Genomic DNA, 14,687 nt, shown 5'->3' with positions numbered 1-14,687 from the left:
CAAAATCATCTCAGTAGCAGCTGGCTTTAGGAGTTGGGCCAAAATATACTGTTAATAATTTATATCTCAGTGATGGTTATCTTTTATTCCCTCTTTACTGAATTGAAACTTCACTTATTTTTTACCTTTGAGACTTATTTTAGGCTATGATAATGCAGTGTGTGATCTTGGCAAGTACAAGCAAGTCATACAAATATGTCATCTTTCTCTTTTTTTTCATACATTGTTTGAACTTGGTTAGACATTTGCTTGCAGAAGATTGAGAGAAAGCTAAGTTGACATTAGACATAGATGAAGGCTTGTTTTATCAGTTTAAACCAGAAAAATAATGAATAAAACAGTTGATATTTCAAGCTACTGGGCTGTATGTGATTTAGATGAGAACAGTATTCTGTAGAAAACTCATATAAATTCTAGAATTGACTGCTCTGATTGACAAAACCATTTGATATTAAGCAAAAACTGTTTGGTGAACATGCTTGGTTTAGTTATACTATCTGAAAAATTGCTGCTACTAGTGACAGTTTTCTCAATGACAGCACGTACATCTTTAATTTGTGAAGGAAGGGTTTCAGTGCTCTCACCAAATACAGACTAAGATCTAATACCTTTGCTTACCAGCTCCCTCATACCGCTGGGCAATAGATCCCTCCAGTGTCAAGGGAGGATTGAATGAACTCACGTCAACGAGTGGCAGGTGTCTATGTCAGAAGCAGGTTTTTGGAGATTATATTTTGGGGGATTCTGGTTCTGAGTATTTGGACATGAAGTAAGATAAGCAGAAGGAGTGTTTGAACTTACTAATTCTGACTACTTTGTTTTGGGGATTTTTATTTTTTTTTTATTTTAAATTAAGATGAATTTCTCATGTCTGTCTATGTAAGTGTAATAAATAATGCATTTCCTGTGGATGAAACTTCTGAAGCTTTCTTAAACCTGATTCTCCAGTTAAAAACCAGCAATTAATTCCAAAGCCCATATTATTGCCTTCAATTGAACTGGATTTTACTCAAAGTGTCACAGATATGCTTAACAATTAATGCAATTGCTTACTTGATCTTTGGTTTTTGATGAAGAAGAGCTTTAGTCTCTCTTTAAATGTATTTTCATTCATATAGAATTCAACTTGCACCCTGAAATATAAAAGGAAATATTAGAATTGGATATGAAAGATAATAAATTAATATTTCAAAGAAATTTGTTTCTCTATTTGTTCTCTATTTCTTTATATAAAACTAGAGGAACATATAGAGTGTTCAGCCAAAAGCTCATTTGGCTTTGAATGACTCATGTTAAAAGATTTAAAAAACAAAAAACAAAACAACAACAACAACAAAATCAACAAACAAAAACCTCTTTGTTTACCCCCTTTACATGCAGAATCACTTTCATATTACTTGGACAGTCTATACTGCAAAATAAGAAGCATCTATGCTTTTGGTATTTTCACTGGATGACTGTTCTCAAATTTCCATCTTGGTAGGGAAGATTTCCTTGATGTTCAGGTTAAGCCTTCCATCTCAGCTTAACTCCCTTCCCGTAAAACTGAGATTTTAATGATTCTTCTATTTTCTGCCTTGTTCACATCTCTGTTAAGCATTCATGTCTCTGTTCACTTGTTTGTATTCACCTTTAATCAAATGTTCATGCACCGAACAAACTGCTCTCTCTGAACTTTGTTTTTGTCACAATAAAATACTGAGATCCAAAAGCAAAATTATGGTGCAATCTCCCAATATTGTACAGAAAATAACTCCCCTCCTGATTATATTACAGCAACAGTAACATCTTTTTTTTTTCCTCCATTCCCCTCAGATCTGCCAGGATGTATTTCATCTTTCTGTCCCTCAATTCAGTCTGAGTGCAACTCATGCAATAGTTATACAGACTAGAAGAGAACTGCTGCAGGGACTGGCAAGGGAAGCAGGTGTGCATTAGTTGTATAGAAAAACTTTGGCTGTTCCAGAGTTGTGGAGGGGTACTGCTCGCTGTAGGATGAGTGCAGCATTAGTCTCGTTTTCATGAAGTCCCCGCTCTACCCAACTTACTGAACCTCCCTCACCAGCCCAGTTCTCCTCCAGCAATGAATCTCTACTGTGGCACAATTTCTGTCCCTCCCTGAGAAGTCAGTCCTCGGTTTGAGAACTGTTCTGTTATTGCTAAAGAATAAAGTGACATCACACAAGTGACCCTCACATCTCACTTCTTCTATATATCATCATTTGTTGCACAACTGCATATACTTTTTCTGTTCATAAGCGTGCTTGAACTTTATTTCAGCAGTCTTTCTTCAGATAAGTGTACTTCAATTACTTATTTATATATGTACTGTCATATTTTTCTAGCACGATCCTGACTTTAGTTTTTCCCTTCTTGCATGTGAAGCCTATGCTGAAACAATTTTTGTATAATCTAGTTACCTACATTGTCTCTCTTCCCCTCAAGTACTTGTCTATACCATATATTTCTGTACACTTATGGAATTGGAGCATTATTTATGGTATATGGGCCTAGAGTGGGTGCAGTCTCAGCTAATGGGACCTTTTCTAAACTTCTGCTTATTACCAGAAGTTTAGACGTAGAAGTTTGTTGGACAGGGTCATATAAAGAAGAGTCTGATTCACTCAGTGAGGTTGGTTAATTTTAACTAGTCATTTACCTTTGGTTTGTTTTATTGTAGTGTTCCTTTTAGAATGGGTGATTACACTGCTTCCTATTCACAGGAAGCAAAACCATAACCTTATTTTTAAGAATCTATATTTTCCAAGGTACTTACTGTCATTAATGCAGTGACAGTTTCAGTGGGAAACATCTTCCATGATTTGGCAGCTGCCACATGCTAAGTGTATATACTTAATCTTCAAGGATATATTTCAGTAGGTAAACAAAGTGGCACAAGCTATTGAAGTACGGGTTGTTATTAAAGGAGGCATAGTATTGGTGTTCTTTTCCTTCTTTTCTTTTTACACATTCTAAACTAATCTCTCAGAGTTTTCTGTTGGAAAATTGCAGTAATTTTCACTTATGAAAAAGCAACATGTTAACAGTATGCCATGATTTAATGATAAAAAGGAAAGAGGATGTGGGAGCTAACCACCCTCCTATCACTACCATTATGAATTGCACTGATAGCCTTCTAACAGCTGTCTGTTTTTCTTTCCTAGTAACCTCTGCTGACAGCAGACTGGGATTCCACAAAGTAACAGTTTCCATAGCAAAATGGATTACAAATACTGCTAATACCACTTCTGTGGCTCCTTCTCCCCCTGATTTTCTTTAGTTAAAATTGTAGTGGCCTTCCACATTTGCAGAAAATACACTGTCATGCACTTATAATCAATGTACTCTCGTTATGCTCTGGCTACCAGACAGAGAATATTTCACTTTGTTTCTTTAAGGTTACTGTTTATGAAGTAAAGCTAAGTGTGAATGGCTGAAGGAGCTACTGGCAGGGATAAGGACAGAAATCTCCACATATTGACTCTGCTTTTCATTTCTAGGGAGAACACTCATTCTACTTGAACACTTGTAATCTTTTAATGGTTAATATTTTACCTTGTGTATTTGCTCTTTTCTGTATTTTTCCCACTATGAAGCGTAACCTAGGAGTACTTTGAGAACCTACCACAAATAACTTCTGATCCTCCACTGAAATATTAAGATCATTTCACAGCAGTAGGAGTGAAGGGCTTGAACAAGCTTTTTCTGGACTTAATTAGTACAAGGAAGTAAGTGAGTGAGTGAAATTGATTGTGACATGAAAAACGTGATTACTCTATTGCAGGGTAAGTGCTATCTGGAATTTGATTCCAAGCAAATGGTTTTGATGAAATGGCACACAAGCAGATCTGTGTGAAAGTGTACGTATATGCAGATCATGTGATGTACAGAATAGATTTGGGTTTACTCTGCATTTATAGTGTAAGTAATTTAAAAGTGTAGTTTAAACAATTTTTGCTTCATGTTTATTATCTTCGTGTAAGAGACAGCTGTAGTACAGTCTACCCTAACCAAAAGAAAACCAAGCTGAAGGATTAAAATGTTATCCCTTGGATGATGGTTACAGGGACAGAAATTTTGATGAACATAAGGATTGTCTATGCAGTTAGTTAATCACTTCTGAATTTTTCTGTGCATGTAGTAGGCATTGAATATTCCACGAAATGCTGGGTTTGGAGGTTAAAGAACAGTTCTTATGCTTTACTGCCTCTTGCTTCAGCTTTGTTGAAAATGCACAAATACCTGATATACCTGTGGCAAACCTGAAGTTATATGATTGTCTTGCAAACAGTGTGGTGGTCTTAATCTTCTAAAAATTAAATACCATTGATAGTGGTCTTCACTAGTTTAAACCCAAAGAACAGTGATGTCAAACTGTAAGAGGCATCTTGAAGTACACAAAGTACAAGTATACTCTGCATTCTTATAATTCAGTTACGATGTAATTTGAGTAGAACATTTTAATGTAATACAAAGTATAGCAGAAAAATCCTAATTCAGGTTAGGGACACTAATGCAAAGCACTTCTGATGGCTGTAAAACGCTGGGACCCATCTGTCTGCACTCTGGTTACTTAACTCATTTTGCCTGCATTTTTCCATTGCTATTTACAATGCCATTCTAACTCCGTAGCCACACTTTAGTAACAATATCGCCGTGCACCCTCAAATCCACAAATTATCCTTTTGTGCCAGAAAGCAGTAGATTTGGCAGATATAATCACTTCAAAAATGAAAGTATGAGTTGGATTTCTTGCTATGCGCATGCCAAGAGCTGTAAATGTTTATGCTTACTATTTATTGATGTTGGAATGAAGAAAAGGCATTAACTGTACGAACAGATTCAATCTGGAGAAAAACTACATAAATTTATTTAAATCCATCTTTTTAGGACTATGCTGATGAAATCTAACTCTTGCAATATGGCCCTGCACTTTCTTAAAGATGATTCTAACGAGTGTAGAATAACTAAAACTGACAGGTATGAGGTCCTTTTCTGATGGGGAATTTATCAGTTTATTATGAATAACCCAATGAATATTTCCAAGATCTCTGCAGAACTGTGTTCGTGCAATATTTTCTTGTAGATCCTTTATGATATCCAGCACTGTGAAAGTACATGACAGAACACAGGTACCACACTTTCTAACTGTAGTATGCAGGATTGCCTAGTGTCTCTAATTTTCCCAAAACAAATACTTCTCTAAAACACTTAATGCAGTGCAATTGTCTGTCTCAAATTTGAACTGTAATGTCACAAAGACATGTTGGGTTATCTTAATCCTTAGAGTGTGTGCTATGACATCTGCACCTGGGCGTTTCTTTTGCTCTTTTCTTTCTACAGGTGTACTTGCTTAAAAACTCCCTTCTATATCAATAAACCTGAGTTAATCTATCTAGTGATGTTTTTCCAGTCATATCTATATTCATTGGATTATGTAATTGGATGTTAACGTAACAAATGGATTTACAGAGATCAGGTGTTACCAGTGTCACTGTAAAAATCCTCTGCATTCATGAAGTAAGAAATAGCATGAGCTGAGTTCAGCCCGATCACAAGTTATAGGAAAAGGATTAAGGATGCAAAAAACTCTTTAGAGCTTAGAACTGTATGTTGTGCTCAAATTCTTTTTTATGTATTTTTCCCATAAGTGCTGCTTGTTTCACTTGAAACAATTCTGCCAGTATAAGAAAACTGGCCAAACTGAATTTTTCAAGTTGCACAAAGTAAAATTTTGTACCTGCAATCAGAAGAAAACCCTTCTATGTAAAAGCAAACTTTTCCTTTACTTAACTGATCAAAAGCCAAGTGCTAAAAATTTCATCCCTGAATTGATTTTTTTCCTTACAATTTAAATAGTATAAGTATGTCTATATTTTTATGTATATAAACAGAAATGTATTTTAAAATCTGATTGTGAGCCAGCTTCACGTTCCTTTTTACAATCAGCTGGCCTCAGTTACATAAAACTGTCTTTGTGAAACCAATACAGGTCCATGACAGCAATTTAATATTACAGCAGTAGAGATAGGAAATGACATTTATTTTTCAAACATCTCTGTCAAAAATATCTTCAGTTTTTCATTCCTTTGAGGGAAAGATTTTTAAGGGAAATTGGTAGTATGCATGGTTTTCAACCAATTAATAATACTTTTTTTAAAAATCCCCCATTCATAGTCTTGCATATTCAAAAAGGAAATTATTATCTCAGTCCTGGACTCATGAAAACCAGTGAGAAATTCACCATTCTAGTAATGGTGCAGTAATAAAAAATGAATTTACATTCTGTATTATTTGTCATTAGAACTTTTTTAAAGGAGAAAATACTATGAAGTTTTACTATGGGGAAAAGAAATCTCAGAGTAATCTCCCTTACACACTTGGCTTTTTACTGCAAATATACTTTTCTGTTGCAAACTATTGCCTAAGGTGAGAAAGTTAATAAATCAAACATGAATGATACATTAAGAAACAGGGCATTTGACAGCTAAATTTTGAAAGAAAATCACTGAAGGAAGATATTTGATAAATTTAGTAAAACTTCATTTAAAACTTCCCCCCCCCCCCGCCAAAGCATACAAGGTGGGGAAATAGATATTTTAAAGTGATTTTATTGCATGTGAAAATAGCTCTTTTTCACTTCTGGGCAAAAATAATTCACATGTAGGATATATATACAGAACAGAGCTACTGCAATGGAAATCCATTATGCAAGGATTTCCATTGCTCAAGTCTGAATATCAAAGAACTCAGAAATGGGATATGCTTCATGAGTTTGATTCCAGGCACTGTTGTAAGTAGTTGTGCCAATTAACCAGACCTAAATAGCAAAAATGTTAATTTGTTGCCTTTTTTGTTGTTTTTTTTTTAATGGTGGCAACTACTTGTCAAAAAGAAACTTGAAACAAACTTGTTGAATATCAAGCATATTGTGATAACACCTTTCAGTCTCTGTCAGCCTGGATTTAACTCTACATTAGAGTGTTAGGATCAAAATACGTAATAACACATTGCAACTACTTTTTTTTTCCCTGCTCAAATTTTATTATCTGTTCATCTGGATGATTTCTCTGTTGCTTTCCTGAAATTATTCTTCTGTACCAACTTTTCCCTTTTCCCTTCAACGAACATTTAAGTTTGGTTTTAATGGAAAGGTTGCTTGGCTATGAAAGGCAAGGGGACAGTTGGTGATTCAAGAGTAACAAAACTTCATTAGGAGAAGGACAATTCATGTGTCTAAAATGCCCTGTTCCTCTGCATCACAACTGTATGTCTCTATCACTTGTGGATCTTCTAAAACAAAGGTTAGATGACAGATCCAGCCTATTCTTTGACTCTGATAGGTGAGGCATACACAGGGTCAAGCTTCTCACCTTAGTACCCTGCACACATTGTAGAAATTAATTAGAAATTACTGTTCTTGGAGTAACAACACGCCTCAAGCTGTTGATGTAAATTTAAAGCATTTCTACTGCAGTATTTTAAAGCTAATCATTGCAAAGCTTTTATTTGAAGATATTTATTGATGCTTTCCAAAATTGTCTCCTTGTAATACTGCTCAGTAATTGTTACCTTACTAAGATTCATGTTCTCTCAAAAAAAAAAGCCCCTTAATTATTTCCCCAAGTAGGCATACTTGTGTCTACACTGAAGGCAGTCTGCAGGGTCAGTTAGGTTTAGGAGTTTTGGAACCCTCCATCTATTTACCTTCTTACCCCCAACCTCTTTCTTTGGTCCTCTGAGACCTTTCTCCTGCTACTCCATGCGCAGCTCTCATCCTCCATCTTCCTCCTTTTCCATCCAAATTTTAAGAGTATTTCCAGTCCCTTCTTAAATAGTTTCTTTTCTCTAGTTCCTTTCAGAATTCACCTGTTCTTTCTTCCTCTAGGTACTACAGAATTTCACTATTTCACTTGAAAACACTGAGGAAATGGCACACTGTCCCACTTCTGGTATGTTTTCCATTGCTCTAATTCCCTACACGGATCTTTGCTTTTAACATGCCTTTACACTCTCACCATCTGGAATCTCAGGACTCTCTTTTTCTTCCTTTTCTGTTCTCTTTTGTTAACTTCCCTTCCCTCTGGTCCAAGCCTCATTCTCCTGCTTTTACTTCTGCTTTTTGTTTTGCAGGACGAACTCATTCTCTCCCCTAAAACCTCTAACTCTAATGACAGTCAAAACAGAATGTATAGTCTTCTGTCTCTAGGACTCCTTCCATGTTACTGGAAACAATTTCATGGTTCTTTGTTACTGTAACAAGTGTCACTAATTTAGTGTTACCTCTGGCAACTTGTCCCTTTTCATCATCCATCTTCTCCTGTCACTGTATCTTTTAGCTTAATAGTAAAGCTAAAGGTCATTCCTTTCCTTCTAAATTTCTAGTGTAAAAAATCTTGACCTATGTGACAGGTACCTCTGAACTTCACTACTTTCAAAGTTATTGTTTTGTGACCTTGAGAAATCTGTCTTTTGAGATGCTTACCTTTCCTCTCCTCTTAAATTATTTCATCAACTTTGTCTACTTCCAGTATTGCACATTAGGACAGCCCATAAATATCAAGGCTTTAATAAACAAACTCTGCAGCACTGCATAGACTCTGTAGGCACTGTATGTGCCTCTTAATGTTGGTGCTATGGCCCTTAAAAGATACTACTTTCTCAAGCCAACAGAAACTTAATGGTGACCACTTATGAAAGTATCCACTGTGTGTTCAAAATAAATGGATGGTAGTGATGGAGTTGTGTCACTCCTACTTCAGCACTTACAATGTGATGTTATTTCTCTGTAGATTGTATTTTACTAAGTTTGGATTCAGTTTGCATGCTCCCCATTTAACAGTTTTGTCTTACAAAGCAAGCAGTAAACACTATGAGGGACATTGTCATGGTGATTAACCAGATAAAGATAGAAACAGGTGTTCAGATAAATAGCAGCCTTAAACACTTCTGGTAGATTTTGTCATAGAGTAGAATATTAAATAAATAAAAATCTTAAAGACTCATTGCTTACTTTAGCTGTGGCAGTTACAAGTCCACATACCCTTCTTGCATATAAAAAAATACCTGTGAATGAAACATGTCATTTTTGCTTGTTTTTTTTTCGTTTGGTTGGGGTTGGGTTTTTGGGGTTTTTTTGTCTGTAGGCGTGATAGTCCAGAGCTTAAAACAGCAAAAAACACTGTGTGAACATGGGTCTCGTGTTTAATGAGAGAAAGGATGAGCCCATGTCTTGACTTTAAGGAAATGCTGAGCAAACACTCTTCTCTTTTGTGGCACTCAGTGCCATGGTCTAGTAACCACGGCAGTGTTGGATCAAGGGTTGGACTTGATCTCAGAGGTCTTTTCCAACCCGGTTAATTCTATGATTCTCTGGTTTGGTCCTTTGCAAGTGACTCGAGTTAGTCTCTGATTACCAGAGAAATTCAAATCTCTATTCACTTAAACTCTATTTCTAATTTGTAAGACAAATGTAAGTGGCCGTTCTGTTACTGCTCTTCTGCAAGTTATCTTTTACTTCTTATTTTTCAAGATTTCATCTTTGCAAAAACAGACAGTAGAACAAAGCTGAGAGCTGTCCGTACATAATATCCTCATAGATTAGATGGCTAATCTCAGTTTTATTTTTTACTTAAAAAATAAGAAATTAAGATTTAGTTTTCTGAAAATGCAGCAGAAGGGAGAAGGAAAAAAGAACAGATGGATAAAAAAAATCAAAAAAAGGAAAAAAAAAAACCTTTGTGGGTGAATTCCCAATCTGTCATTTTTTAAGTATCACATGACCAAGTGTAAAATATAATTTTAAATAGGACTCATTAATATGTTACCTGAAACACAGAGCCAGCTTCCTAGTACATTTGATCCAACGCCTACTTAGATCAATGGAAATATTCTATTCACTTAGAGCTGAGTAAAATAATCAAATAGTAAAAATATGCAAACTAATTATTTTTCTACTGTTTTAAGTATTTAATTAGTATTTCTCTCCAAACATGAAAGTAATTTTCTTCCTATTTCAATTATACAATGTATCTTACATAAAACTGGGAGGTCATTGTAAGATTCAGTAGAGCATATATATATATTGACTCTTCTCCAATATAATTCCACAGCTTTTTATTGTCACCATCTTGTTTTATTATTACTTCTGCTTGATGACTTTTCTGCTTTTGTTCTTTTTTACTGTATTGTGCTAGTTATACTTAGCCAACTTCAATTATAGCCAACAATTTATTCAGTGTTTCCTGTAAAAATTCACAGCATAGTTATATCAAGTCAGAAAAAGAATTTTTAAGGGTCTTTGTTTTTGTTATTTTTTTTTCCAATCTGAAATACTGGGATTCAGTAAATTAATCTACATTTTTACCCATGACTTAGTAAACTATAGGGAAGCATTAAGTGCACCTACCCAAAAGGAAATAGAAGTTTATGAAAAGTGGTCTTAAATTATAGCATTCAATATAAACAGATGAATTTACATGATTTCTGTATGGAGTCTTACTCACTGATTAACATTTCATAAGGAGAGAAGTTTCAGAAATGCAATGTTCTCAGTTCTAAGATAGAAGTGTCAACATGTCATGTCAAAAACACGTCCTTTTTCCCCTCTGAAAAATTTCTTCAGTAAGATTTATTATATTTTATATTTCCTTTACTGTTCTTTAAGTAGAAAATATTTTTATTTTTTCCAAGGAAAATGCATTCATTAACCCAAATTGTAGTTTTATTTTCATTTGAATTTTGGTGCTACTTGGGATTTTTGACCTAATTAAAACAAAACATGCCTTCTATATTTCCTGTGATGTGATACTACCACGATGCCTCAAAACTTGAATCACAAGTCCCTCAAAAAATGTTATGTCTACTACAGAAAAAGCCTTGCAGGTAAAATTCATCTCCAGTCAATGAAAATTTGGCACTCAGTCTACAACTCGTCTGTGCCCATTCTGCAAAGGCAATCCAGGTATGAATTACATTTGCAGAAACAAGTCACAGCAAAGTAAGCTGTGAAATTCTTGAGACACTTGAACCTTCAAATATTTAGACCTTACTTCACCAGAATGAAATTATTGCTAATTTTAGTCTCCAGTGAGATCATCTGCAGTCTGTATGGGCATCTCTATACCTGTGACACATCTTTGATTCCTTGATTATTTGACCTCTTGGCTGTTTCCTTCAGCAAAATTGGAGGATGTTTCTTCAGTTTAGGAGATGTGAAGGAAGGAAAGAGCTCAATTTTGCTTTCTGTTACCGCCTTTGCCACTTACTCCTTTCCTTCCAGCCCTAATCCTCACAACTTCCTCTTCCCACCCCCAGCTGTCACCACAGTTTGCTTTGTCACCTTCTAATCCCCTCCAGAGAAGGATATGATGAGTGTGGAATAAGTGCCAAGGCTGCTCTCCCTGTGCAGCAAACTCACTGGGAGCAGTTTATACAGCATGAAGAAGGCTGGCTGAGTCTTGTGCTACATGGAAGGTAAATCCTTGTACGCATCTAGGTAGCACTGTAAACATAAGTATGCTTATTTATATAGGACTAACAAGTTAAAATTATTGCACTTGCACAGAAATTGCCTGACAACTGTATTTGCCAGGTGCCTTACAGTGCAATGGAGTGTAAATAAAAGTCTGCCAGTCCAAATCACTATTGTAGTAGTAATCCACAAAGACCAAACAATCACACTTATTATTTCTCCAGTAGTGTCTTTAAAACAACAACAACAAAAACCCCAAAAAACCCAAACAAATGAAAATACCAACAAACAAACAAACAAAAAACCGACCCACCAAAAACAAACCCCTCACAACTAAAAGAAAACACAAACGAAACCAGAACAAGAAATAATTGTTACAAAGGAGTCATAGACAGCTACCACCACAATGAAGCTTAAGCACAGGCTGAAGTAAGGGGGTGGCCAAGCCTCACAGTGTGGTAAATAAAAGCAGCTGCCCAGGTTTCCCGTGTCAGTAGTAGCAAGAACACAAAGCCAGAGGGCTCAGACTGGTGGAACAGAGGGGAGCTTAGTTTCCTTACTTTTGCAACCTGCAGAGGAGAGAGGAGCAGCCCTGAAAGGAGGAGAGATCCAAGCCTGGGGCTGTGGTTCGAGATTACTGTTAACACACTTTGGAGAAAGAGCTGCTGTCAGACCTGGCTATTCAGAGGTGTTTAGGACATGAGGCTAAGCCTCGACTGCGCTTCCAGGTCTAAGAGTTTCAGTTTGAACCAGATGCACTCTTTAATGACTGACAAACTTGCAGTCAAGTGTATACACAACATGGAAAATATGTACGTGTGTTCAGCATGGAGCCTTTTAGATTTGGGATCTCTGCAAAAGCAGCAAAATCATTAAGGAATAGTCAGCTGCGTGGCTTCACTGAATCATGTTTGGTATTTATCAGCTTACTACTGGCTTTCAGGACAGTCATATAGGCAATTTTTAGTTTATAGATGCAGTAGCTGTTTGATTTATGTTTGGAACTAGACAGTTGTTTATATATGAACACATAGTTCATTGCTCTCAACAACGCAATTGCTTGCCAACTATCATTAAATATCTCGGTACTGACCAACAGATTTGCCTATTACCAAATCAACCACTGATATAGGTTTGTGTACAAACTAGATATAAACACAAAATCACTTATCTGTCAACCATGTAAAATAGGGTTGTGCTGACTGTTGGCAGACAGCAGTAGATACATTGTCAAGTTAGGATGTTGTTTATGACCATTGGAAGAAGCTGCCATCTGTACAAGGAGGAGGGGAGTGTCTCTGCTCACATCACCCTTATGAGGGGGTGACTTCTAGATTAGTCTGACTAGGACTTTGTTCTAATTGATGACTATTTATATTCTTTCTTTTGAGGAGAGAGTTTTCAATTGGATCACTCGGTTCATCAGACTTATCTTTATCACTGTGATTATTATACCGAATGAAAAGGCATAGCAGGTGTGAGCGCTCTGGGATAGTGTAGAAGGCAGGACCTTAGTGCAGCTGCAGTGTTTGACCAACTTACAGTGATTAAAAACTATCTCATTGTATTGGTGTAAAAGACAGCATGAATTTGATGCCACAAAGTTAAGGTACTGATTCTTTAGAAGCCTAGATACACAAAATACTGGTAAGAAAGGGTGGGTGGGGAAACGACAACCGACAGCTCTGGTCTAGGATTGTACAGTGTGTTGTTCATGGAATTGCATTCATAAATGTGAATATAGGTATGTGGGGCTATATTCAATTGAGTCTTTTTAAAAAATGATGGATTATGAAAAAAAATCGGATCTCTGGATGTTAGAGCTTCCAAATGGGCAGGTGATGCAGAATATATCGCTTGTTTATTTGGTCATGCTAATAATCCTCCAGTCAAAGCCCATAAGTTACTTCTGTCTAAGATGCTACAGATGTTTCTCTGCAACCTTTCCTTAATGACAACTCCTGTATTAGGCTGTCTAATAACATTTTGTAAATGTTAACTAATACAAAAGTTCCAGAGCACATTTTAGCATTTCCAAACACAGCATCAGGACCACTTTGGTATCATTGGGGAAATGCTGATTATTTGTTTCAATAATAACTATGTTGATGTTAAGAACAAAATTAGGATAATATGGAAATATGCATAGGAATTGGATGAGTGTTGATGGAGGGAAGTGTTTGAAAAGGGGGTATACCAGAATGAAACTATATTAAAATAAGCAACAGTGTGTTACTTGCTCTGCTCTTACATTATTTTGTCTTATCACTTACCACTGTCTGCTAAATAAATGACCAAACAGACCAGTTCAGTCTGCTAAGTAACAGACTAAGTCTGCCTCAGTGCAGACACTCTTCAATTTTAAAAGAAACCTAATTGAGCAAAGACAGGTATGGCTGGCAAAAAAAAAAAAAAAAAAAGGATATTGTAAGAGCTTTCATCCTTTTAACAACGGCAGTTGGGAAACTTAGAATATTACATTTCAACTGTATAAATTTACACCATCAACTGAAACAGCATTATGTACTGCTAGCTTGCTAAAATAAAGCATACTGTAAATCCCTATTTCAATTCATAGTGTTTATAAAATCAAAATTGATCCTTTTACATAGGCATAGGCAGAAATACAAGTCAGAAAATGCATAAACACAGTATTCCCAAAAGGAGGCTTTTACGGGTCACATTTTTGTGGTAAACTGATTCTGGAGAAGTAGCAGCTACCCACAGTCAGTAGGTGAATCCCCTGTCCTACCCTACCACACAAACAAATATCTACACATGAAGCCACTGTTCTGTCTAGAGGAAGGCTATGTTCCATTTATTGCTGTAACCTTGTCTATTTTTCCTTTATTCATTCTTCCATGTTTGCTGCCTTCAAATGTCTCTAAAAATCAAACAAACCTCAAAACACTCTAAAAGTGTCTCTCAAGTATCAGTCTTGTATATGTCCTCAGGATTAAGGGTAGCTCAGTACCCTGAGTTTTTCATTGTTTGATTCATATTTGATGTATATATCCTGGTCCTGTGCTCCATCTACCTGCTGCACATTGCTTGACTTCTGCCACATTCTTTTTGAAAGGGGAATCATACGCTGCTCTGTTTCTCTACAGTGCTCTTCTACAATGGCCTGACCTAGAATAAAGGTCTCTGGATTGTATCAAAACACAATTAGAAATAAAAATATGAGGCAAGTATTTATAAAGTTCAAAATTAG

The 14,687-nt window shown here is 36.0% G+C and overlaps 1 protein-coding gene across 10 annotated transcripts in view; it reads right to left on the bottom strand.

Annotated features, from left to right (window-relative positions):
• KCNT2 (potassium sodium-activated channel subfamily T member 2) overlaps window positions 1-14,687 on the bottom strand; it is a 119,954-nt gene that overhangs the window by 88,520 nt on the left and 16,747 nt on the right. For all 10 annotated transcript variants that reach the window (XR_001874980.1, XM_017815868.1, XM_017815869.1 and 7 more), the window contains exon 2: window positions 1,054-1,133. Coding sequence is in view for 9 of the 10 variants with exons in the window: in XM_017815868.1 (XP_017671357.1) it covers window positions 1,054-1,133 (80 nt within the window). In the remaining variant the exon portion in view is untranslated. The remainder of the gene's footprint in view (window positions 1-1,053; window positions 1,134-14,687) is intronic.

Source organism: Lepidothrix coronata, unplaced genomic scaffold, assembly GCF_001604755.1.
Source record: "Lepidothrix coronata isolate B3197 unplaced genomic scaffold, Lepidothrix_coronata-1.0 Scaffold52, whole genome shotgun sequence".
Lineage (NCBI taxonomy): Eukaryota > Metazoa > Chordata > Aves > Passeriformes > Pipridae > Lepidothrix > Lepidothrix coronata.
This window is presented reverse-complemented; position numbering and strand designations above follow the sequence as displayed.